Raw genomic sequence first — 27,177 nt, 5'->3', positions numbered from 1 at the left:
TAATTACCTTTACCAATCTTCAAATGTACAAATCACTTTTCAGTTTAAGTATAAGTATCTTTCCAATACATGGGTCTCTTTGATGATTTACAGCCAGTTTGTTGCTGCCATGTTTAACTGTTGACAGGAATTTGAATATCACATGCTTACTGTATGAGTTCATTATCTTCGCAGGAGGATGGAGGAGGTCCTGGTTCTTCTTGGTCGCTTTTGGCCCAAGTTTCCCTTGAGTCGGCGTCTTCTCTGGGTCGCCCTGACGCTGTTTGTGGGGATGTGCCTGGTTATCAGTATTTTTACCTTCTTCAGTGACTACTACAAAAGACGTGAGGACACGTAAGCAGGGACGAGATCTTTGGACTGAGTGTAGCAGAACAACCAAAGAACACCATCACAGAAAACCGAGGCGGTGATCCATCTGTCAGTTCACCATATCTTCACATTGGACTCACTTGAATCCATGACTCTGACTCTCGAGGGGCTAAGATGTTTTGGGAGGCTTTTTGGATCATGTTGCCTCATGTTGCCTCTGTCTTAGTAAACAGAATTCAGTTATGATTTTATTTCAATTGAAAACTTATCAGATTGTTTGACGCAGCGATAAAAAAGAGGAGTGTTGTTTAGGGACCAATTATACAGTGTGATAATATATATTTAAATTAGATTAATAAGTGAGAATATCGTCTGGTTTGGGTACTTTCCATTAATGCCGCTGTAGAAAAAGTGAATATTTGTATCTGCACTCTAATGTTTAAGTATATTCTCTCAGGTCCAATAGATAATAATGCCGCTGAGAGACTTTGAATTAATATTTAAAGATTTAGAAAGTAAAGGAATGTTTTAATGTTTTTGTTCAATTTCTATAATGTGTATTTAAATACTTTAAAATAGCACATTCAAAAGTGCAATATTTTGCAGCTGATGGTCCACGTTGTGCCATCTTGTATTGTGTCTTCAGAGCACTGAAAGATTTTCTTTGATTAGACGGTATGAGTCTTATTTTTATCTTCTTTGCACATGTGTGCCTACCTGTGTTGTTTGTTCTTTGTGGATGTTATGCTCTGCCACTTCACCTTTTAAATAAAGGTGCCTGAAAGCAGATTGTAGTGATTTCTAATGCGAGATATAATGTAGGATGTACCAAAGCAGATTGTCGCTAAATTCCATATTTTTCCATCACATTTTTTGGGGAAAACATGATGTGCCTGCTGAATGTAAGTCTAATATTTACTCTATGTTTTGGTTATTTGTTTAGCGAGACCAAACGATATACTAATGTACGGAGAGTCCCTCTTTCCTGTCTACTTATGGCTGCATTATGCAATAAAGGTTCACTTAGCCAAGAAATAGCCCCTCCTACTGGTAATTACTGAATTTTGGATTATACCAGCAAGGCATACCATCTTAAATTAGTCAGTATTTTTCATATTTCAAATTAGGAAAAGCACAGGTGTAAATAATAAAATGAATGATGGTCCTGATCCATTCTATGCCAATAATATTTTTTCCCTCACTAACATGTCTGTTCTTACTTTTCCTGACTCAGGAAACCATTTAATGTAATGTGATAAAACTCATTATATGAACCAACAGAAACGCAAACGCCTTAAGAGAAGTTTAGCATCTGTACTTTTCCGTAAAGCGCCCAGTTGTCATTTATTATGCCCTCATTGACACCTCACATCTTACAAAAACACTGCTGCGTGTTCGTAAGCTCTGCGTCATTTCCTGCCGTCAGGGCCTGTGGAGATGTTTTTGTGGAAGTGGGATGTTGTCGTGTGCCAAAGGCTCATGAGAGGATACCAGAGATCAGAAGCATGTTCATGACTGAGCAATTCCCTCGGGAGGAAGTCATTAGGAGGGGGTGCCCAGTGTCAGATGTCAGAAACATTTCAAATGACTGAGGACAAGCTGTATTGTCACTTGAATCATACAAAAAATGTAACACTTTCTCTTTCACTGAAAAACTTTATGGCAAATAGCAACCCTGTTTAGATCATTAATGAATTACTCCTTGAACATGAATTCACTGCATTTCTGTGGCTTTATCTCATGTTGACATATTAGTTTAATCTCTCTGTCTCCTGGGCCCTGCTCCTAGAATATATGATGGCTCTTGATGTGACCCATGAGAGGCACTTCCCTCTTCCTTTTCCTCTACTATCTGGCAAAGGGAGAGTCCACACACCCCAGTGGACAAAATCAGCCCTATTTAACCCTGTCATTTGGCTCAGAGGCGCATAAACCGTGCATCACTTGTCATCCCGCTGCATTCATTCAACTCAACTCTGACCGGTCATAAATATGATCTGGCTCTGCTTCACATTAGTGTTGTCATTTACTTCAGTCATCTCTGATCAAAACATTGACTCAAGCCACATCAGAGGTAAGTTTTTCAAGCACTATTTACTAATTTGTCAAATCTGATCTCGTTTTTTAATAACTTCAAGTCATTTGTTTCCAGTTTTTCCAGGGAAAGATCAAAGTGTTGCTGGAGTATTTCAGGTTAGTGACTTAAATTACCTGAACCAGCCTCAGTACTCCTACAATGCCTCTGATGCTCGGAGCCTCTGCTTGTCCTTCGGAGTGAACATCGCCTCAAAGGCACAAGTGCAGGAAGCTCTCACTCGAGGTCTCGAAACATGCAGGTGAGACCAGAGAAGAGTGATCACCTTAGTCATATAAGTGGAGTTTAATGAAAATTGCCTGATGTTCTGTTTATGTTTTTTCTCAGATATGGATGGATTGATGAACATTTAGCAGTCGTTCCCCGCGTCAAGGCCATTCCTAATTGTGGACAAAACAAGACGGGCTTGGTGACATGGCGAGTCGATGTTACAAAGAAGTTGGATGTGTTTTGTTTCAATGAATCAGGTAGGACATATTTTAATGTTTTCATTAAACATTTCACAGTGCTTTACGCCTAATAGTAAGAGACAATTGTTAATTGAAGATATCAATCATCCTGTCCTTCAAAAAATCATACATCAGAAGGTATTCACTTCCATTAGTGTCGATGAAAGGTCCTTTGCATAGGGACACAATTTACATTTGGACTGTATTCAACTTTATCTGCATTTTGAAGTATGAAAGCTTGTTGTTTGTATGTTGTCTTCTCCTGAATGTTGTACGTCTCTTGTTTGTTTTTTGTATTTTTGATGGCACCTTAAAAAAAGGAGTAGCCCTACTCATCAGAATCAAAATCAGAATACCTGTATTAGTCCCACAGAGGGGACATTTGCATCGTTACAGCAGGAAAGAGCCACAGACAGCTTAATGTTACATATGTTGAAAAAAAAAATACTAAGTTATGATATAATACAAAATATAATAAAAAAATAAAAGTTAAAAAAAATACTTTTCAAAATGCAAATCCTGTAACATCTCATTGTACCTGTGACAATAAAGGATTCTATTCTATTCTATTCAGGGTTAATCTGCATTCTTTTGATCATCTTACAAAACTTGTTTAATACCCGTCTCTTTACTTATTTATTCTCTGTGGGACGAATAAGGGCATTCTGATTCTGAATAGAAAAATACTTTGCTCCACAATTCATGATAATTAATTGTTGGATTAGATATCATAAAACAGTATAGGATTGTTTAACCCTTCACAATTGTTCATAGACTAAACAAGACAAGACCCCTGTCTCCAAGGACATCGCTATCAGTACCTAGTTCCATAAGGGAGGCAGAAGGAATTTCTAGTCAACATACATTTATCAAATGGCATGCACTAACTCTTATCGTATCTCTCATGGTCTTCGTGTACATGCACAGAAGCTACTACACAATTGAAGGATGCAACCACTGATAGCCCTTCGGACAGGACGGATTTCTCGGGGCAAACTCAGTCTTCTTCGAGAGCAGCAAGCTCAAGCCCGACCTCGCACTCTACGTCTTCCTCCTCAACCCCTACCATAGATTACAGGGCAGAACCAGCCCCGTTTGTGGGCGGCTCACAAAGCTCTGCTGGAGGTACGAGCATTTTGTTCACAAGGGAATTAATACTGTTGACTTTTTGACGTATTGAGTTCATACTATACTTTTTTATTTTGTATGTTGTCTTCTCCTGACTGTTGTACGTCTCTTGTTTGTTTTTTGATGGCACCTTAAAAAAAGGAGTAGCTCTACTATACCTGTATAATGACAATACATTATTCTATTCTAAATGTGATTGTGGTTGTTATGAATTACTTATATATTTTCCCTTTTATGTTTTATCGTTCCAGCAAAGGCAATACTCATCACCTCAACTTGTGGACTTTTCCTTATCGCAATAATCATCCTTGCATTCATAAAACTGTGAGTAGTTTTCCTATGAGCAAACTCTTTATAAAACTTAGGCTTAAAGAGAGATTTTTGGTGTTTTGATGATGCTATCTGGGTTGAATTTGTCTTTAGTGAGCTCTATATACAATAGCATTACTCAAAGAAGCTACATTGTATATCATCACTTAAAAGCATGGGATAAACTGATAAGACAAAGCATCCTTCTGTCGTATAACATTTTGGGTAGATCATATTAAATCAAGTGCATTGTATGATTTGTTTCTTTCTCTCTGTGAAAAGGAGAAGAAGTCGAGCAGTGAGCACAGACATTAAGCAGGCAGAAGAGTACATCCAGACGGTGGAGTGGACGTCTGAGGAGAAAACCGAGGAGGCTGCTCAGGAAGATGAGAGAATGGAAGATGAGAGAATAGAAGTGGAAGAAAATGCAAGTTAAACATTTCTGATGATATCTTTAAGAAGCCATCAATGGACCTCTACCATGTAATAATCTTTTTTAGAACAACGATTGTCCCCTTGTTTTGTTTTTTTAAGTTCTGTGAAAGAGTGGCCTTTGAGGGTGTTTTATTTTGTAAATGTTATGTATGTGTGTGCTTTTTCAGCCCTCTGATGTTATTAAATGGTGCAGTTCAGCCACTAGATGGCAATGTGTGCTATGCAATCATTGTGAAGACTGAATACTTGTTATTCATTTTAGTATAGTGCTTTATATAATAAACACATGTGTTAATGCAGCATTTCAACAACAACTTCAAGCATTAAAAGGGACTTGTCTCTTTGGAAATCTCCCAAAAAACAAATATTGATATCTTTCCAAATCATTTTAAGACAGGCTATTTAAGTGAGACAGAGGAAATGTACCAGACATCATCTGTTATCTCCCCAGAGTCTCCCCAAGCTTTGAGTAATGCTCTCTCAACCTTAAGTGTTCTCGTGTCTGATGTACAGTGTATACAGTAACTTAAAATAAATGTCAACTGTACGTTTCTATGACATAACCCCCTTCATAAAATAAAGTGCAAGTTACAATTGCGTATACATAGTGGGCTTGGCCCTCAAACGGTTTTGTCTAAACCTTTGAGGACCAAAGTGCCATGAGTCATCCAAAGCATGCTGCTAATCAACTTGTCACAGGCTAAGAATTGTTGCTAAATTGTAAGGATATTATAGTTTCATTTTATCATCACAGGTACTCTTTGGCCCTTTTCAAAATGAAGTTAAATGTGATTACTGAGAACTCAGCATGCTTGGATTCTGTCTAATGTGAGGTCCGTTTTAATCATACTGGGAGTTCATAGCATCAGACTTCACTGCATCCGCTATGAAGCTGAGTTCATTGCATAGCGTATCGTGTCTGTAGGCCATGCGGATCTGCGCGACGTTGCTCCTGCGGATATCGTTCCCTTCAGGTCCGTCTTTCAGATAGTTCACTCCTAAGAAGTGGCACTTATCCTGCAAACAAACAAGATCAATTAGTGGGATACAAATGGGATCAATGTAGAAGAAAATGTGATAAAGCAGAACAAATTATGAGAGTGGAAGTGTCCTTACCTGGTGAGACAGTCCACTTTGCAGCACACTGTTTCTGGCTATCTCACATACATCACAGGTGCTGAGTTTCCAGAGCTGAGCTGCAATAGCGTACTCTTCCATCAGTGGTTCCTAAAACAAGACACCCAGACAATGCATAACAATGCAGAACTATAGAAATACTGATCTATAAACATTGTATTTCCAGTGTATCAGTTTCTCTTTACCTTCGTGTAGTGGAACTGCATGGGGTCATCTGTGGACAGAGACACACACAGGCCTTTGTGCAGAAACTCTCGGAGAGGATTTTTGGAGTATTCCAGGAACAGGCTGTTGTTGCTGAGTGGAGACATTGCAATTGGCACCTGGGCCAGGTAGTACAGGTACTGCAGCACCGGGCTCTGAGGGAACATTCAGTTTAAACAATAGATAAATAAATACAAAATACAAATACGTAGAGTGGCAGGCATCCATACACAGGGTTCTTACACCTTTTCCAAAGTCAAATTCAAGCACTTTTCAAGCATTTTCAAGGTGCATTTTACAGCTTTTCAAGCATCTTACAGCTGTTGTAAATTACATATTTATATACGCATACTCAAATGATTATTTCCCTACCTCACATTAAATCAGATGTTCTTTATGCTATAAACTACCAAATGTGTGTTTTGTGATCGCCTTCTACACGAGGATGAAAAATTAAAGAAAAGAAAACTAAGTTTAATATTTCAAAATGAGTGACCTGAGACAGGGCCTCCCATATAACCTGGCTGAGCCAATATAAAACAATCAGCCAAATAACTTTTCAATACATTATTGATTACTATTTTTGAGGTACTTTTAGGTTGGCAGTAAACCAGAGGTAAATTGTGTACTTTTCCACCACTACATGTATTTAATACCTTTAGTTTCTTTACAGATGTGGATGAATGATGTGAAATCTAATCAAGTGTTGAATCAGACTGTAGTTCCACCTGGAGTAAATCCACAAGCTACCCTGCAGTATACAAAGTCATTCAAACTAGCTGCACCTTTACCAGCTTTGAGAACACTTTCATGATCAATCATTATAAAACATATCATATATATTATTCTGAAATGGACCGATCTGCACAACGACTACTTTTACTGTCGTTACTTTCACTATATTTTGATGAGAATACTTTCACTTGAGGAACATTTTGAATGCAGGACTTTTACTGTAACAGAGTATTCCTACACTCTGGTACTTCTACTTTTACTAAGCACAAGATCTGAGTACTTATAATTTCACTACAAGATCTGAGTACTTGTACTTTTACTCAAGTACAATATCTGAGTACTTATTCCACCTCTGGTAGCGTATTAGCCTGAATTGTAGCCACAAAATCACGCAGAGTTGCATAAAAATAGACTCACAATGGTAACAAGTGGAAAATAATATTTACAAATGTGTACAATGATTTGTAGGTAATTTTGACTACTCAAGACACCCGACTTATACATCTTCAAAGGAAGACTGTGTTCATTCTACAATTACATGGGATTAAAGCAAAATGTAGTTTTACTTGTATAATACTTCAATTTGATATAAAAGACAGTTTGTTTTCATCTGTTTTCAAATAAACAAAGTATTGGCTTTCAGAATATTAAACTTGTTTCGGCAAATTCAGATGATAAATACAACTTTTTTACAAGAAGAGAACGGACTAATGTAACATCACAGCAAGCATAACAGCAGCCGGTGTTTCTTGTAAGTGTTTCCCCGGTACACAAACACACACACACACAAACACACACTCGCGAGCTTCCCCCAGACCAGTAATACAAACGAAAATGTGTCTTCGGGTCAATGTGACTGATTTCGATAGAGCAAGTCACATTTGGTTTAGGCACGAAACATACTACCAGTAGAAATACATTGCTTTCAAAATCGCTCTGTGTCGAATCAATAGATTATATTTCGTGACTATAACACGAAATGCCGTGAGTGCTTCATCCTCTGAAGACCACACGATGGCGACTGTAACGCACATAACATAGGTACGCTCCTCTGAAATGATTGTCCCCTGCAATTATTATTATCCCTCATGGAGTTCGCTATTCAGCTCGCTAACGTTAGCTTAAACAAACGTAACATGCAACGTTAGCCTAATCTAAAATGCTCTACTACGGCGTACCTTTCATGTGGCTCGTCAGCGCAGACTCTCGCATCGTTACTTTTGCAAACTTTGCAGGAGGCTACTCGTGGGCTTGACCCTCGTCTTAGCCATGGCTTGTATTTGTCTTCTGCTAGCCAAAGCTCGTTGAAACTGCAACCTCCTGGCACACAGTCATCTATCACTCATCAGAATGCCCAGGTCACACGTAACACAAACACTTGCAGGTCGCGCGCATAGCGCGGGAAGGACGCAGCGGAGCTATTTTATGTAGAAGCGAAGCAATTATTTTTCTTTTAATCTAAAAAGCGAACTATTCAGTCAGACAGCAATTTATTGTAAAAGTAAAGCATTTACATTTTCAAGCACTTTATCTCAATTTCAAGCACCATTCCCAAAATTCAAGCACTTTCCCAACCTTGAAAACACCACGTCAAATTTCAAGCATTTTCAAGGATTTCAAGCACCCGTACGAACCCTGCATACAACATGAGACAGGTAACATGAAGGCAACGTTGCTTGTTCTAGACAAATACAAATAAGAGACTTAAAGCAAAAATGTTGAGATTTTCAACCTTTTAATCAATCAGCGGAGTTGATCCCACCCTTTTTTCAGGAACATACTGTCCATCAACCAGAAATTAAAACGTACTTATATCTTTCTCTCCTACAGTTCTCAGATTCTCAGTTGTTCTGTTATGAAACACAAACTGAAAAAATGTGGTCCCAGACTAACAAACAGTGACAAGATTGAGGTTGATTTCAGTATTGATTACGTTGCCTTTTGGTCTAGAGATAAGAGTAATCGAATGAAACACTACAGCGTCTGTGCTATTTTGGTCTACTGTAATGTATTTTGAACAGGGACCAAAGCATAGAGGCCCGTCTCATTATTGATCTTTGCAGAGCTGATCTCACACAGCAGCAGCCCCTTGTTATCCCCTCTTTGCACTGAGAAGGATTATTCTTGAATTTTTATATATTCTTCAGAAAGTATCCTGAATTTCCTTTCAACAAATCTGAAGTACCTTCTTCAAGTTGAGTCCATGTGAGATGTTGTCTGACGTGAGGAAGGCAGAGACCAGGTGAGTGATCGATCCAGCTTCTCCGCAGTGGGGGCGGAACTGGAAGGTGCTCAGTCCTCGCTCTCTGTAGAGGACACAATGGACGATCAATATAAGAGCGAATTATAGAGCAGTGTCTTATAATGCTCATTATTCATCATTCTGAATATTTATAGATATCAGCTGTAATGCATATTGTGATGTACAAGTTACTGTTATCCACTGGTGAACACCAATTAATACATTTACTTAGGTACAGTACTTTACATTACACCACTAAAATCCAGGTACAAATATTGTACAGAGAACTTATTAAAAGTATATTTTAATGCTAATCAATTCAATGTGTACAATGATAATAATAATAATAATAATGCATTTTATTTATAGAGCGCTTTTCTAGAAACTCAAAGACACTTTTGAACATGTACCTTGTCCACCTTTGCTCTCATCAGCTATGAGTTTTTATTTGTTCAGTATTTTCCTTTGATTTATTCATTATTTCTGCCCAGTAGGATTTTCTCCATCAGTCTCCCAGCAATGGAATCTCCTTTATTGACGAAATATGTGTTATGTTGAAGAAAAAGGCCTTAGTGCTTACTTTCTGAGGTTGTTGAGAACCATGATGTTTGCGTACATGTGGAAGATGTAGTAGCTGTAGGGGGGGTTGTCATCTGTGGTCCAATCTTCAGGCTTTGGGCTCCTGAAGGAGAACATGTGATCGCTGTGTTTGGACTCATCGTCTACACTGTCAAAGCCTGACACCTGCACAGGAAATAGTACTTGCATTTGGTACTGGGATGGTTTTATAAAGTCTGATCCATGCATATTGTTTAATTATGTCACACATATTAGTTATTTGTCTCTATATCTGATCATTCTTAACTATGAATATACTCATAATCATTTGTTACATCAAATATTGGCAAGAAGGTTAAACAAGAAGAACATCCAGACACTCCAAATAAGTAAGAATAAGTCATAAAGAGGAAGGAAATATAAAAAATCCTTAATGTTGGTAACATTGTTCAAATGATCCACACATGATGGCTTGTTTTAATGATTATGCCACTACAATAAACGTTTTTTTTTTAAAGTGCTACCTCATTGAAACTCGTTTTATATTCTGTTATGTTCTCATGTTATAGAAAATCTCAAAACATCTTTGGCTGAGTAGATGTTGGTATGATTGACCCTTAAAAGAAAAACATCTTACATATTGGAGGAAGACATTGAGGTATTTGTGCTTCTGTGGGTTAACAGTGGCCTCAAATAGAGGAAGGAATATGTTCTCCAGCATCTTGGAAAAGTTAGGTACCAGCTTCTTCTCCTTAAAAATATCACTGAAACAAATGAAAACATTGTGTTATAATTTAGGGAAATATTTTTTAATTATAAGGCTGAATTGTGGTGTAGCACTCACTATATTCTGGGCACTTGAATGATCCACCTCATGTTTGGAGAGTACACTTTGTGGTTGATAAACCACTTGGACAGACTGTCCCACTCCTCTGGAGAGCGCCCGTAGATGGAGACACGTGGCTCAGCATGCTGGTACTTACTCCCCTCCAGGTCGTGGGCCACTTCCTGTTAAAGGTGATAAGTAGAGTGTGCTAGACAGTCTTTGCAAAGGTTGTTATTTAAAACATATGAGTACTATATATGATACCTTTATGATGCTTGCAAAATACTCTCCATTCATGTAGTTGTCTGTTTTCAGGAAGATTTCTCGTAGTTCACTGGCTCCCACTGGATTATACTTTGAATTGAATTTATCAAACCGGTGGAAGGTATGTCTCCCCTGTGACGTTTAGAAATTACACAGCATAATTGTGAACCCAAAATGTTAAGTCACGAAAAAGTACCAACAAATACTGTTTTTGGCAGTAGCATCATAAATTGTGTATAAAAACATTCTGACAAAAATGTTTAAAAAAAAAATTCCAGCCATTTCAACATATTTAAAAGTAAACACAGAACAAAATGAGAATAAAATGCTAAAACATTGTGGAAATGTCTGATTCTCTTACAGCATGTACATCCAGAGAGTCCACAGTAAGGTCATAGGGGTCCTTATTGAGACAGTGGAAAACCTGCTTGAGGGTCAACTTTTGTCCATCCTTTTCTAACACCACACGGTCAGAATCAGTCTTATATGTTTCCTGGATGAAGGTCAGCAGGTGTTTCTGAGACATGCAGGCAGCTGCATGAATATGCGTGTCCACCTGGGAGAAAAAAACAATGTCTATGTTCAGTCTACTTAAGTCTAAGTTAAGTGTTTACAAACACACTTTTCTCACCTCCTTTTTCTTTTCAACAAGGTGATAGTATGTACTGAAAAGAAGCAATATTGGATTACAAAGAATAGAAATCTAACCTTCCTAACATTGTAGAAATCTCTATGAGGCACACTTTTGAGTTCCTTTAGCTCAGCCATCTCATTGAGCATTTCATGGAGGTAGAACTTCGAGGCCAAGAAATTAAGTCGTCTGTGACAGTAGGTCTTTCTGTAAATGAGAGTGGGCTTCAGTTGAATGAGTGTAACTCAGTAATGCTCACATAAGTGGCAGCAACCAGTTTTACAACCAGGGCTGTTTATTCAACCAGCATAGCTGTAGTGTCTTTTTGTTTAGGAAACTTACGTGGGTCCATCTGCAATCATTGCCAGCACTTGACCAAGGTCTATGGCAAACGTCTCTAAGTCTGGGTAGGGTAAGTCATGGGGATGGTTTTCTCTCAGAGCCTCGGCATCGTCATACACGTTGACTATCCCATTCTTCATCTTCAGCTCATAGTTCAGATTCTCCGGGATGTTCTCCATGCTGTACGGATCCTCCCCATCTTTTGGACATTGGCACATATCTGGAGGCAACAACCGGTTTCTGTTATTGTTGTATAAAACAGAATAACGTTTTATTTACAATAATGCTATACACTCCAAACCTGGTAGGACGTCGTCTTCTTCGCTCCATTTGATGTTCTCAGTGCTGCGGAGGAACTTGGCTGTGGTTCTGCAGAATTTGTGATAGGCTAGCTTTGAGTATTTCTCACGAATAAGCAGAGCCTTAAACAAACTTTTGGCTGCCTGTTCATAATCCTCCACTGTTATCTGCATGGGGAATGGACATGACACATTAATCAATTTCAAGTGTTATCTAATGTTCGCAAAATCATACATTTGTCTTACAGAGATGCACACATTTATGTTTTAAAGTACTTACTCCAGCACAGTAGTCCCCATTTATAGTGACCCTCTGGTATTCCGGGCTGTTTTCTTGCACCGATGAGCAGGTGGAGCTTGGGGTCATGTATGGCGTGACTATCACTGACCGCGTCAAATCTGTATTCCCTGGGATCTGCAGGGACATTGACTGGGAACGAATCATCTTCAAGCTTTGCCTTCTGCAAAGTAAATGATATAGTTAATATAAGCTACTGTGGGTCTCCCCAAGTCATGATACATTTGTTCAAAGGATTTCATTTGTGACATTAATCTGACCAATAACAACATCCTCTGCCACTCAACAGCAGGGCCTACCTCTTAGTGCTCTCCTCCGACTGTTGCTCGGCCAGCTCCTTGAGCAGTTCATGCTCCTTGGCTTGTTGTAGGCCAATCGGGCAATCCTCAGGCATGGTGAATAGTGATAAGGCATCCTTGTGGTCTTCTTCCTTTAGCGCTGATGCATATACTTGCTCTGCTAGCATTTGTTTCACCTCATCTGCCTCACTCAGAGTGACCTTCGGGAATTGACGAGGCATGTCTGCAAGAAGGTAGAAGCTACAGTAAAATGGCTGCTGACAGTGACATGGAATCACAGGATACAAACAGGATCTGCCGCCCCCTTCATCAGATCTTGCTATACTTGCTCTGACCAGTTTGTTCTGTTTTGTAAACAGCAAATCTACCTGTGTAAGGGTTTGGGTGCATGACATTCAACAACTTAATGCGGCACGGCATCCCCACCTGGAGAGCTCTGTGTGAATTGTTCATCATATATATACAGGCTTAAAAGCGTTATATCGAGTTTTATTTTCTACACAACTCAAAATAAAAACCTTGTTAAAATGTAATGTTAACATATCTCAACCAAATTATTTCAACATAACTTGCATTATCTTCATAACAATATCTCAATGTGTTGATGATGGCCATTATTTGCTTATTCAGATATATTTTCTTCCTTTTATCTGTCGTTGCTTGTTGTACTTTTTATTCTTTGCCTTTTTAGTTTCTAAAATGGTTTTATATTAAGCAATGAGTCACTACGATTTAGGAACGTGCCATACAACTATAATCATCAGCAAATTACAGTAATGGGGTACTGTTATCAAAACACTTATGTGTCAAAATAACACTGAAAGCATCTTAAATGTTGCAGCAGTACATTGACACATTGAAAATAACTCATGTCAGATAGTTCTATTAAAATCCCCAGATTCATCAAGACCTCTGTATGAAAACCAGCCTTCCTGAGCTATTCTTTAAATGTAACTTTACAGTCACTAACTGTACAATTAAAATAATAGTAGTAATTCTATCTAACCTATATCAACAGCATGGCTGTAAATACAGCTATTTTTAATAAAGCAGCTTATTTATTCCTGGATACACTACATCTGTTTACAGTCAGGCCCACAGACACATACAGTACAGCAGCTATGTGAAACCGAGAACTGTCTATTTCTGCAAGGAGATAACCTGGGTGAACTGTGCATTATTGATATCCTTAGTGATACATGATATAGCTCTGCTCATTGAAGTGCTAAGGAAAACAACAGAGAAGGGCCATGCTGCATGGTGTAATATAAGCCAATTTTCCGCTCTACTACGGGTGCTTCCAAGCAAGCTTATCATTCCGGACACACAACACTATCCTGACAACAGCTGAGCATCACCCGAGCTTTATGGCTCCACATCAACACTCCGCATGCATTGTGAAAGGGATAGGCTCTTAAAGCTCCATTGATCTGGAGATGATGGCCTTATCTATTATTAATTATCCTCTCATACACCCTGAAATAATTGCTGTGAAACAAATACTTGTATGTATTTTTCTCACTGTCAGATGCCGTTTCAAGTGGGGTAATTCCTATGTTCCCAAGGTCCTATCCCCAGATTTATATGGCACATGATGGATACATGAAAAATATATTCCTCAGCCCTGCATCCTCAGCCCTGCATCCTCAGCCCTGCATTCGCTTAGTGCAGTGTTTCTCAAACTTTTTCATACCAAGGACCACTTAACTAATAAAAAAACACTTGCGGACCACCTAACTCCACAAATATCCAAAAACACATCATTTTTTACAAATCGCCTGAAAATGGTACAAACAAGTGGCAACATGTGTGATGAAGGTGTTTATATGAGCTATATCATGCAATCGAAAGTGAAACTTAAGCTCGTTCCATTGCGGAGATATTCCAGCGAGAGTGCGAAAAACTTAAATAAATGTATTTATTTCAAATGTGAAATTTTACCAATATACTCACGGACCACTAGGGGGCGCTCACGGACCACTAGTGGTCCGCGGACCACACTTTTTGTATTGGTGTATTGGTGTATTGTGGGAACTTTTCCAAAGAGGGTTTCTGTTTCCCAGCAATGCTGACTGGTTTAGCAATGCTAAATGGTTTGACTAATGGAATCACCAAAGTCAAACAATCAATCAATCAATCTGTCTACCCATCCATCAATTAAATAATGCCATAAGTCAGGGTGGAACGGAAAGTGGAATATGATTATGTTTATCAGTAAATCTGTAAAATAGAAAATGTGGTGTCTATGAAACAGCTTGAAAGGAACTAGCTAATCAACAAAAACGGGATATACAGACAAACACTAGAAACAAAAAAAGTAATAACTTACTCGGTTTTCCACCAAATGTTACTAAAATATTTTTTATAAAAAGGCGGAGAAGATAATTTACCTATTTGTAAACACTCATCTCCGCACCTTTGACATACATTAACCTAACCACATAGCCTACAATCAGTGCGCGGCTAACGTTGGCTAAGCCAATCCTTTATTTATTATGCTAACAAACGTTATTGATCGTCACTGCGCTAGCATCATAGACTGTAGCCTATACGGCTAGCACGAACTTCCCTACACGTTTTAGCTTAGCTTGATCTTACCCCTATCAGTGATGTGTGGCCTCTGGTAAGTTCACTTCAATAGATCTGGCAGCTTTTCTGGGTTACATTAGTTGTTTAATGCTTACCATAGATATGTAAAGCTATAAAAGTTATTATTGTTAGCATAGCAAAGATTTAACTTCGCACGTCCTGTGTCTATTAATAAGAATCTGTTTGAACATGTTTCACATACAAGAAATTCGCTTTTTTTGTATTGTGAGTGAGATACATTTAAAGTGAATTATAAAATGTATAAAAAATACTATTGGACATAAGTTCAATATATCGGAATACAACATGAGCTTTGCAGTTTTCAGAAATTATAATTCTATGCAGGAATGTGCAAAATGGTACAAGGATTGTGCAAAGGTTGACAGTACAAATTATTACAAGAATTATGCAATGTACAGATAAAGTCCCAAAGTGCGTGAATGTAATGCAAATCATTTAGGTATTTGCAAATGTGTTATTAATGGGTCATTTAGTCCAAGCTGCTCTGCACTCAGTGATCTCCCCGGCCCCACACATGCTGTCTAATTTTGTCACTGATCATCTCAGCTGCATGCAGACTCCTTTCGGTTGACCATTTGCCTATAATAAAAGGTGATGTGCAGTAATGCAAAGAAAAGCAGACTTAACGTTTTGCCCATCATCTTGTATTGCATCTATATACCTTGAATGAGTTCTGCACTTACCTTCAGTGCCGCTCATAGCCATATCTGGGGGTGTTGTCGTTGTAGAGGGAAGCACTGTACACATTTAGTGGCAATTTCATCTACCTGGGTCTGACCCAGTCAATCTATGAGTCTACAGAGGCATACAGTTATAGTTGTGTTGTCCTTACTGCATATCTCTCTCTATTTTAAGGAGCAGAGCTACTAATCCTGAGAGTAAGTCAACAGGCTGTCAACAAAGAAAGGGCCACACTCAGAGTGGACAGAGCCTGCTGCTTTCTGCTCTATTCATCTCTTGCTCTCTCTTTTACTGCCCCCCCCCCCACCCCCCTCCTTCAGACACAATCACACAAGAACTCAGTGTGCACACAAAGTAGAGAGAAAACTCTCTACCTCTGTGGCGAAGAGGCTTCACAACCAGGTATTCGTCACATATGCCATTTTATTCACTAAGTCATATGTTACGATCATTATTTTCTTTAGTGAACCTCCAGTAAACTGGGTGTGAAGTCTGAGAACATTCTCAGTTGCCCCTTCATATCTGTTATTCCCTTTCTTCTTAGCTCTGTTTTTTCTAGGCTCTGACAACCAAAAAAACAAACAAATCCAGTTTGAATTTCCGAGCAAAAGTCTTTCTAAAGGGAAACAATTGCCCTCAGAATGTATTATCCTACTTTACACTCTCAGATTACTAATCCAATTTGTGTGAAAGCAAAGACAAATACCTCCAATGTGTTATCTTTACATGATACAGAGCTGCATAATGAATTTTATTTATATTTCTATACTTGCTTCCGAGCTATTTACTAGTGGTCAGTGGCCAGACTGATTGTTTACATAAATAGTGAGAACAATATTTTAGCATTTTGGTTCTTGTGCTGTTTAACCAGCAGAGTAATAATAATAATAATAATATGTATATATCCTTTATTTAACCAGTAAAAGTCTCATTGAGATTAACATTTATTTTTCAAGAGCGACCTGGCCAAGAGGGCAGCATGAACAATGTTACAACATAATAATAATAATAATAATGAATTGTCACTCCCAAACTTGGCACCCCAGTTACACAGGAAATAACAACTATTATCCAGCATTCACAGGAGACTTTCTCTCATTGGACTAAGTGTCTGGTTTAGAAAAGATCGGATCAGATGGCTGAGAAATGCAGTTATAGTCTCTCTCTGCAGAAGGCGTTATTTGGCACTAATGTGGGAAGCATCTTAATGGTGCTCACTCTGAACAAAATAAATGGCCATTACCCAACCACTCATAGCCCTACTGTATCTCAGACTCAGCTCTCTGTATTTTGCTGTCTTTATCTTGTATTTTTTTTATCTTTTCCCAGACACGTCACTGTTGTTAATGACTGTACACCCAAGTTGGCTCTTTGTCAAAGTCATATCTGAAAGAAAAGTCAACAACAGAAGAGAAACCCATTTACATTACAGAGAGACAGGGATGAGACTAAGAAAATAAGGAAGCTCACTCTTTCCCAAGCAAGGACTTGACTCCTGCTGTAAAAGGGGCGTGTCTCCTCTTCTCATCTTTCTCAGCGGCCAGGGCCTGGGGAAGAGTAAACATAAAAACAAAGGAATTCACCAATGAATGCAAAGCAGCACTCCTCACTCCTCTACAGTCGGACACATTTCCTGTAAGTCTAGATGCAGGGTTTTTAATTGCATTGATGAATATCTTTTTAATATTTATACAAATAAACTAGTTATCAGTAACTACATTTATTTATTTATACATAATTTAGAATCAGTAATATTTGTTTATATCAATTTGACACTGATTAATTTTGTATTGTATAATAATTGTGGTGTCAATCATGGTGATTTGTTTCTCTTTCACTACTTTAGTATTACAATTATTGATGGATATAGAAGAAATTGTTTAACAATATGTCAATAATATGGTCAATATGTGAAATATAACTGTTTCCCTGTTATGTCTCTTCTTTCTTTGAGACTCATCTTGCCCTCTTGTGAATGTTCTGTTCATTTGCAGGACATTTAGCTAATACAAGACATGCAACAGTGAGGGGTGCCCTTTTAATTGGATAGTAAAGCACCCAGATATTGTTCTAAACTGTATTAAAGTAAACAGGTATTATCTTGAACTGTATTGAAGTGAACATGTATTATTTGGGACTGTTTAAAGTAATCCTATATATCTAAACCTTCTTACTTACACTCCATGACCCAGAGACCCTGACACACACACATACACCTCCTCCTGTCTTCATGCAGCACACACACATAAACTCCTTAACCCAGATATCAGCAACACACACACATATGCCTCTGCTTATCAGCATGCACACACACACACATACACTTTCCCTCACTAACACACACACATGTTATTTTTTCAAGGTTCCTTGCTGAGAATAATCCCAAGCACCAATATATCTGTGTACAATATTTGATTGTTTTAAAAGATTAATTTGTGTGAAGCCTTCCCTGGGAAATTAAAGGAGTTGGGTCCGGTGGAAGATAAGAAGTGGCTCTCCACCTCCAAATATGTCCATATATACTGTTGTTTCTTCATGCAAAATGCCCCCTGTTCTCTGACTGGCTGGTCCCGATATCTGTATCGCACGGCAGTAGAGCGGGGAGCCCGGAGTGTTCTGTTTCAGGGCACTCTGTATTTCGTATTGTGTTTTTTACCATTAAAATCAGATTATTGTTATAACTTTTATGCCGGTGTGTTGAACTCCCTCTTTTATCAATCTGACCAGGCTCATCTAACGGACGGCGCGGAGCAGAGGTGGGCTTTAAGCCACAGATATTGTGTTTGCTCCTACAATAGACAACATTTTTACAACTAACCGACAGTTTTCACTTGGATGTCTTATTTGTTTCAAACCGTAACACCTGGATTTATGTTGTGTCTCTTACTACAGTCTCCCATCTGAGATAGACCTTACCCCGTCAGTGTGCATCATCATGGCAAAAGTAAGTGTCTCTATATTTGCATACATGTATTCTATTTAAAATGCAAGTCAATTAAAACTCAGACAGACAGATGAAATCACTTTCTGTGATATATTCGCAGAGCAGAATAATCAGTCTTGCAGTAAAGCATTCCTGAACTCCTCACACTGCCTCAGAAGAAGGCCCAGATTTACTGCTGCTGTCATGAGCAGCAGGGGCCCACTGTCACTAACCTGACTGAGTATGTGATTACGACGCTAATCCTGTCAGCTCAGGTTATCAGGGTACTTACAGACTTGTCAACAGAAGATTGACTCTTAGCTGTGAGTCTGTATCATTTTGATTGACAGCAGTATTGTCAGACTAAATAATTATCTTTCTTTGTCTCCTCTCGACAATAGTAAATATAAACAGCGGGACAATAATCAGTGCCATAAATTGTGTAAATAAGGAGTGCCCAGGTAGCTAACCTGGTAGAGCACTTTTGCAGTGGCCCAGGTTTGAATCCGACCTAAGGCCCTTTTCTTCTGACCGTCCCCTCTCGCTTACACTTTTCATGTCTGTTTTAAGCTGTTCTATACAGTGTCATGGTAACCAATTTAATTATATTCACCCCCAAAAGAGTTCTGATTCTAAAAAGCCAAAAGAAAGTATCTAACCATTTATATAAAAAATAATAATAATTCCTGATGGTTATTTTCCAGTTGTTCCTGACAATCCCTTTTCACCTTGGTATCTTAGCGCACTTCCTAAAAAAGAGCAGGTCTTAAACAATGATCTCCATGGTTGTGTGAATACAGCAGTGGAAATGACTTGGCGTAAAGGTACAGCATATGTTTTGGGAATTGGGTATTTTGTTAAACCTCGTTACCCACATTGATCAGTTTATTGACGCTACCATCACAACACTGGCGTCAGCAGCTGATTGGCTTACTCAAGCAGGGACAGCCTGACAGAGTTAGAGAGTACATTGAGTTAACCAGATCTAGATCCATTCAATCTATTTTTAGAGGGCTTTTATTAGTGGGGGAAACACTGGACATGTTTTTGTTTACCATGTTTTTGTGTAAAAAATAAATCCCTATTAAAAAATGTAGAAATATATTTCATTTAAAAAACCACTAGATGGCACATTGTTCTTTATTTTTGAAATATTTGTAATGGCTTTGTGCCTTTCAGAGTTAGAGAGTACATTGAGTTAACCAGATCTAGATCCATTCAATCTATTTTTAGAGGGCTTTTATTAGTGGGGGAAACACTGGACATGTTTTTGTTTACCATGTTTTTGTGTAAAAAATAAATCCCTATTAAAAAATGTAGAAATATATTTCATTTAAAAAACCACTAGATGGCACATTGTTCTTTATTTTTGAAATATTTGTAATGGCTTTGTGCCTTTCAGTAATTTGTTGGGCAGGTGACGTGTTACTGACATATTGTAGCTATTGTTAGGCAAAGAAAATGTGTAAATTGGCTTTTAAGAAAGACTAATGTCCCAATAATTAACATATGTTTATTGAAGTGCAAGCATGATTCTGGTTCAACTGTTACCTTTCTGTTTTAGGCTTACAATAAGACCAAGTGAAGTATCCAAGGGAAAAAACGGCTCATAGTCAGAATGCATAATCAATTGCCATTTGCCACACTGTTCAAGTAAAATCATTTAATCTTAAAGTCACATTTTGAATTGAATATTCATTCATATTCAAGACATTGTGCACAAGGATTGGTAATTCCTGAAAAGGTGCCTGAATTCACAGTTTCTTATGATATGAGTTCTGAATGTCAGAACCTAAATATGCAACCAAACAGTATACATAAAAAATTGTCAAATTTCTCATCTATCACTTTTATTTCCTTTAAAAAAAAATTGTTTTAAATCTGTCTTATCTATTTGAACACATTTTTCAAATTATTCAATTCATACAGCCAAGAAACCAATCTTTGCAGTTGTACCCATATTATCTCACTAGATGGCAATAGAGTTTCAGAAACACACTACAAGTTTTGGACTGCTGTAATTGGCTTGTCCAGTCAAATTAAAAGAAAAGCAGTATCCAGTCAACAACATTTTAAATACTAATGGTCACACTTTTACTCAATATGAAGTGTTGTTAGCTCAACGGAAAAGTTAATCATGATTTCATTCCGTTTCAAGCTTCTCTTGCAAGTCCTGAATGTTTTCACTAACATTTTTTGTAAAATAACATCCAGTTTAATGATTTGAGTACAGGCAACACCAAACAAGATGCAACTAATGTCTTACACTAAGGATCCGGTTATTCTGACTTAAAACCATTCAATACATTTCTGATTTGATCCATTGTAGTTTAATTTGTTTATGTGATACAGTATGTGTAAACATTAAACATGTAAATATATGCAATAGGGAACAAACTAAGTTGTTGGATAAGATGCCAAGTCTGGACTATCCTCATGGTCCATCATTCTTCATTTTCTCTCATACTACATTACCAAAGTGACAAGTGCACTTGTGTCAGTTTGAACCCTTTGCATTGTGGGAATGGTCTGAATGAAAAAATGGAAAAGGAAAACAGCCAAAATAGCAATCTGCTATATATATATACTGTATGTCTTAGAAGTGGGGATAATTTGTAAAGTAGAGAGGTCTGCAATCTGTCAGTGCTGTTCATTCCCAAGGGGGGCTCTGCTTGAATGTGAAGGTCATGATCACTGCTTTAAAGGAGAAGTTTTTGTGATGCTCTCGCAGGAATGTAAGCCCGGAACCCCCCGCATCGGCCTTCTCGTGTCCAAACCATCTACCATTGAATACAGATGGAGCTAAGCCTCAGCCTCTTCTGATGGCTTTAGGGCTGCTCTGTGGCGAGGGGTGAGCCAACAAATATGAGCTGAACCAAGCAGGAATGCGCCTGGCACCCTGTCTGCCCTTTTTTTTTGTTGACAGGGGGTGGGGTGGGGGGGGCGGTCATAACTAGGGGAATGTAGTGAGAGGCGGGGAGGCTCTAATGAGACCCTGTAATAACTTAACAGAGACCAGGTGCTGTGTCTTGCTGTAGCCGTGCACTCCAGACAATAGAAAGCCACTTTCAATTTATAAGACACATGAGCAAGAAATCTCTGGACAAGGTATAGATTTTGTATGCAAAAATGTTTATTGAATAACAATGTTATTGCTTTGACACAAATAAAATAAAACTGATTTACAAATATATAATATACATATAAAACAAATATCCTTTTACCACAGTTTGCAAAAGAATAATGACAAATAGCTACAATGCCCATATATTTCTTCCTGTACAAAAATAGTTCTATCCTCATAAGTACTTTAATGTAACCTCTATATAAAATTTAAATAAAGGAATTCATATATACATATACCTGCAATAAAAACAATATATAGATTGCACATGTTTTTGTACATACAATAACAATTTCAAGTATATTTCAATCCATTGTAGACTGGCACATATCTCACAGAATCTAAGGCATTTTCCCTTATACAGTGTCCAAAACTTGATATAAACTGAGAGCTTCAGAGCTCCGTAGCCTATCTTCCTGTTTGGCATTGTGATGAAGATGTTTTTTCCTGATGATTCATTTGACTTTAAGTCCAAATGGAAAAGTGCAGACAAGTACTGACAGTTTGGAACATGATGGTATAATCCTTAGAGGATAGCACTTATCAGAGTTCTGGCCTTGAGGAAGAAATGTGTAAAGTCCCAGAATGAAAGAAGAGGGATCCCTCTTAAGCCAGAGGATGCGTCCACCAGCTATTAGCACTCTTCAGTTCCCTCTGCCAAGCAGAAAGCAGCACCTGTAGTTAGCTCCACGCTGTGCCATCCAGTGTCTGTTCGCCAGCTGCAGCTGTTTGCACGCTCCACATCGCAGAGCTGCAAGGCTCAGCCTTTAGAGAAGCTCAGTGCAGCCAGTCTTGCTCTGACTCAGTTCTCATGCCTTAAAAATAAGTGCCTGGAAATATTTGGCAGACATATTAAGGCATTTGGAGAATTTTAGAACAGAGAGAGGGCACTATCTCCCTCGGTTTTGTTCCCAACTCCTCTTGCAAAGTCCGGCTCATGTCCGTCTGAGGAGAGCCTCGAGCTTGTGAACTTGAGAGTCCTTTATGCTCCACATGGGCCTCAGCTTGCCCTGCTCCAGCCGGAGTGAGACTCTGCGCACTGGAAGAGAGCGACGCCTCCGTCCGTATCCGTGCGCGCTGATCTTCTGACGAGGGGCAGTCCCAATCTTCGACTTGTTGCTGAGTATGTGCAGGCGATGTGCGAGGTCGTGCACGGTGCAGGTGACCAGAGAACAACCTTGTCCTTTTGAATGGTTGGATGAGTTCTTAGACCTCTTGGTTCGGACATTGGTGTGAGTGCTGGAGGACAGAGGGAAAGAGAAGAGGAAATTAATCCATGATGTTCAATCTATGACAATCAGAATACATACAGCTGACATAAAATGATGTAATAGCCGAATGTTTGTAGAATTAGATTGCATTTTTAGTGTCATACCTGGAATGTGGCAGCAAAGTATCCCTGATATCCTCTGGTCTGACAAAGTACTCCGCTGTCTTCTCCACTGATACACTGTTAAGATCCCGTCTCAATCTGCTTCCAAGCCATGTGCTTAACCTTTGAAGGGAAGAAAAAGGTCCATTAGTCTTAGGTGGATAATTCAATAAAATGGTAAAAGCTCAGAGTTGCCTGACTGTCAGATGTGATATCAAGCATTTAGATTATTCAGTGAATCACTCACTTTTTTTTCAACTCTGGATTCACTTCAAGTTCCACACAGTGTGCTACTGTCGCCAGCAGACAGCAAGAGAGGAAGGACTGGAAGATCAATTGCATTTTGACTCCTGTAGAGAAGAAAGTAAACATTTGTCAGTTGTTTATTCATGCCATACATTCATATTGAACTTTTAACACGTATTTCATATTGTAAACTCACTCAAACAGTACAAGTGCCACACTGCTGCTTGTTTACACAAGAGTCCAAAAGCCAAGTAATTTGCACTTATCATTCATTTATTTAAAAAGTTAAGCTAAGGTCAGATTTTGCTCGGTTAAGTAAACCTACAACCATGCTTTTGGGCCCCTGGCCAACTATCCGAAGGACAGTCTACCCATGAGGGGTCAGAAATTGGCTCAGCTCAGAAGTCAAATAAAAACTAAAATGCTATTCAACTCAGTCACCTAATTAAAAACACACCAATCAATTGCAACTAATAAACAATTTGTGAGGTACTGTCAGATGCTTTTCTACACCTTCAAGCAGTTCCTTCTCAGACGCACACATTAAGAGCTGAACTGCTTATATAATGAGACAGATAACCTGTCCTTGTCTCTACACTTGTGCTCTGACCTTAAAAAAGAAAGGATAGAGCCATCAGCTGGCAGCAGAGCAAACCACAATACAAATCGTATTTAAAAGTAAGTGCACATACCTGTCATTATCTGGTACTTCAGTTGGATGAGAAAGCGCTTCTTGTCAGCTGTAAAGAATACTCCACAGGTTTCTTGAGTTTGCCACTGTAAGGCAGCTGTGTCACTCTGCTAATAGCTCCTACACACCAGACTGGGAGGCTTTATACAGGAGGTGGGAGGGGCTCATTGACTGACACACACAGTCTCTCATCCTTTCCCCCCACCCCATCCCGTACACTGCTGCCGTGCTGCTGCTCATGCAGTACAACAACGCAATACAGTAAAAAGATAAGGAATGAAAATAAAAGTAAAAATGATGAAAGGAAAGTAATTTTAGAATAATTGCAATGCAGCCAGTGTGTCATGCATTGGCAAACATATTTAGATAAAACATTACCTTTTTTCCACATCAGTAAAAATTATACATTAACAAAGATTTTAAATTGGTATAATATGTTGTTTTGATTTATTTCAGTATGTGAATATAATGGCAACACATGATGGTTGTCAGTTATGCAAGTCCCATTGTGCACTCACTGTCTCAGTAAGAGAACAATGTGTTCATCTCAGTCGACTGCTTTCTATAGGGGTATTATAAATCTTAATAATGGCAAAAGAAAAGGTTTAAACATTCATCTTGTTTTATTTGAACTTTAAGGTCAGTTAGGTATAGTTTTGTCAACGTTCCTTTCAGTCCAAATGAAATTTGAGGAATGTTTTCACAGTCTGCTTTTCAGGGCACTCCCTGACACAGTGAAGTTCCATGTCCACTTGAAAGTACACTGGATGATGAATATGATATTTTGAAAAAGACAAGCATTGAGTAACTAATTAAATATAGTCAATGTGCCCAACTGTTAACACAATATACTCAAAGTATTTGTTTGTACAAGACAAATATTTGACTCCGGACTTACCTTATTTTTGATATTTTGATAAATGTGAAATGGAATTTTACAATTTATCTAAATATAAATCAAGAGTCATGAAATGAACTTGAACAACAATCTATCACGTATGAACAATATTGGCTTATGCATTTCTTTTAAATTGTTCAGCTGATTTGTTGCTATTATAATTTACAAGTAATATGACTTCACTTTTGCCTCAGGAATGCAAGAATCCACTAGGATATAATAGAAGAGCCGTTGAGTCTGCCTGATTGTCTCTCCCTCTCCCTTTATTGGACTTCATCGGGTGGTGAGTCACTCTAAACCTGCATGCCGCACGTTTCACATGCCACACATGTCCATGTTTAGGATAAAACTTAATAAGTGACAGCAATACAGAAATACAATTATATATATATTTTTATGATTAGTCTGTAAGGATCAAAACAACAACAGTGCCAGTGGGGTTTATGAGGCAGATGTTGATAACAAGACCCTAGGGGGTAAGGAAAAAAACATCACATAAAACACATTGAGGAGCTTAAAACTTCTTGTTTATCACAGTTCTCCTTTTTCCCTAGAAACTATAGATACAGTATATGTCCGTCTTATATGAACATATTGTGATGAAGACATAATCTACGCCTCAGAAATACTGAGTATGTAATGTCAAACATTTTTAAATCATAAGCCAAGTGTATGAAATTCTGTATACCAAAGAAACCCCATCTGTTTTTTTTTTCAGCACAGAAATTCCACTGCAGAAATTTCCTAAATTAGTTGTGTGTAGGAAGAAATGCTTTCACTTTTGATTTTGTTTCAGTTTCAACAATTGGGGAAAACGATCCCTTGAGTTCTTTAAACATATTTTTAGAAATACTTAACACTTGACATTCCACTCTGACATTATCGGCATCCTATAATTCATAACTTATTGTTTTTAGCCCACACAGAACCTTCCTGTGTGTATTTATATCTCATGCAACCTAACTCAAAGAACACAAAAATGTCAAACACATGTGTCGTAAACCAGCAAATGTTTTGTAAGCCCTTTGTAATGATAATTGCCTCCGGCGGACAAGTAATCCCCTTAGTTTACAACAGGAGATTGTGCAATCACGACAACAAAATTCTGCCGTTACTTTTTGGCTCCTTATATAGAAATTGTTTGCTTGTCCTCAATAAAGTTGATGTCGTAGTATGACTGACAGTATGACTGATAGTTGAACGACCTTATACTGGTATAAGCAAGTTTATGTGACAGGAAACCTGAGCAATAATGCCAGGAAATAGAATGTCAACCCCAAGGACACGACTGATGATTCATAATAATTATAAAGCCATGATAACAGCACGGTTTGTCACCTGAAAATGTTTGATTCAGGTGCCCTGATTTCCCCATCACTTTTTGGTATGATTCACATTTCTTAATGTTTAGGCTTGTGTTCAATGTCTACCTTAATGACTACCTGGGTTTTTGTCTTTCTTTTACTGTTAAACAAAAAAACAAATTAAAGAGATGTTGATCAAATAGAAAAATAATTCCAGTAAAAATGGCTTGCAGTGTTCCTACTATCCTTGACAGTAACAGTGTTTACGCGATCCTTACCCACTGATTAGCTAGAGACTGATTTCCCTGCTCTTCCATGAGAGCTTTCTTTTTTTCATAAATTCAAAATTGTGCACACACCCCATGAGTTTATCCTGCCCCTCACGCAGTATATCAAATTCCAACCACATTCACCTCAATAGTGACTTCAGAACAAGATATTTGTCTGTGACAGTAACTATATTGATTTTTCTTTTGTTGCACTAAACACAAAATTGAAGTGAAATGCGTATAAAAAAAGTACTGATGTGTCCCAGGCAGGTTATCGCTTTGTTTAATCAAAATAATCATACTGAAAAATAGGATGGCATATAAAAAAAGGGTATAGCCTGCTGAATGTAATACTTTATTTTCCAAGTTGCTTTTACATTTATTTATTACAAGTATCTACCTGTTAATCATCATTGACCAAACTTGATGGAGATTTGTTTTGAGTAGTCTAAACAAATGTGGTAGATTTCCTTTCAATTGCATTACCCTTACGAAAAAA

The 27,177-nt window shown here is 38.2% G+C and overlaps 4 protein-coding genes across 4 annotated transcripts in view; 2 read left to right on the top strand and 2 right to left on the bottom strand.

Annotated features, from left to right (window-relative positions):
• Nucleotides 1-1,096, top strand: part of mrvi1 (murine retrovirus integration site 1 homolog) — a 33,879-nt gene extending 32,783 nt beyond the window's left edge. The window contains exon 39 of the mRNA XM_034196931.1: nt 175-1,096. Within this exon, the coding sequence (XP_034052822.1) occupies nt 175-337 (163 nt within the window). The 3' untranslated portion in view covers nt 338-1,096. The remainder of the gene's footprint in view (nt 1-174) is intronic.
• A 1,126-nt stretch (nt 1,097-2,222) lies between these two features.
• Nucleotides 2,223-4,961, top strand: lyve1a (lymphatic vessel endothelial hyaluronic receptor 1a). The gene is made up of 6 exons (XM_034196934.1): nt 2,223-2,383; nt 2,462-2,645; nt 2,732-2,871; nt 3,781-3,978; nt 4,233-4,305; nt 4,573-4,961. Exons 1-6 carry the CDS (start codon nt 2,302-2,304, stop codon nt 4,724-4,726), a joined length of 831 nt encoding a protein of 276 aa, XP_034052825.1. The 5' UTR covers nt 2,223-2,301; the 3' UTR covers nt 4,727-4,961.
• Nucleotides 4,962-4,977: 16 nt separating this feature from the next.
• On the bottom strand, nt 4,978-17,394 carry ampd3a (adenosine monophosphate deaminase 3a). The gene is made up of 15 exons (XM_034196933.1): nt 17,322-17,394; nt 12,561-12,783; nt 12,244-12,424; nt 11,966-12,131; nt 11,665-11,884; nt 11,400-11,529; nt 11,053-11,247; nt 10,692-10,823; nt 10,446-10,609; nt 10,239-10,365; nt 9,624-9,787; nt 8,987-9,107; nt 6,048-6,221; nt 5,842-5,952; nt 4,978-5,742 (listed from the first exon to the last, which is right to left on the bottom strand). Exons 1-15 carry the CDS (start codon nt 17,377-17,379, stop codon nt 5,566-5,568), a joined length of 2,343 nt encoding a protein of 780 aa, XP_034052824.1. The 5' UTR covers nt 17,380-17,394; the 3' UTR covers nt 4,978-5,565.
• A 4,525-nt stretch (nt 17,395-21,919) lies between these two features.
• On the bottom strand, nt 21,920-24,305 carry adma (adrenomedullin a). Its single transcript, XM_034196935.1, has 4 exons — nt 24,209-24,305; nt 23,518-23,620; nt 23,274-23,393; nt 21,920-23,137 (listed from the first exon to the last, which is right to left on the bottom strand). The coding sequence occupies exons 1-4, from the start codon at nt 24,213-24,215 to the stop codon at nt 22,834-22,836; spliced, it is 534 nt and encodes a 177-aa protein (XP_034052826.1). The 5' UTR covers nt 24,216-24,305; the 3' UTR covers nt 21,920-22,833.
• Between the last annotated feature and the right edge of the window lie 2,872 nt (nt 24,306-27,177).

Source organism: Gymnodraco acuticeps, unplaced genomic scaffold (genome assembly GCF_902827175.1).
Source record: "Gymnodraco acuticeps unplaced genomic scaffold, fGymAcu1.1, whole genome shotgun sequence".
Lineage (NCBI taxonomy): Eukaryota > Metazoa > Chordata > Actinopteri > Perciformes > Bathydraconidae > Gymnodraco > Gymnodraco acuticeps.
The sequence above is the reverse complement of the archived record's forward strand: the minus strand, read 5'-3'. Positions and strand labels throughout refer to the sequence as shown.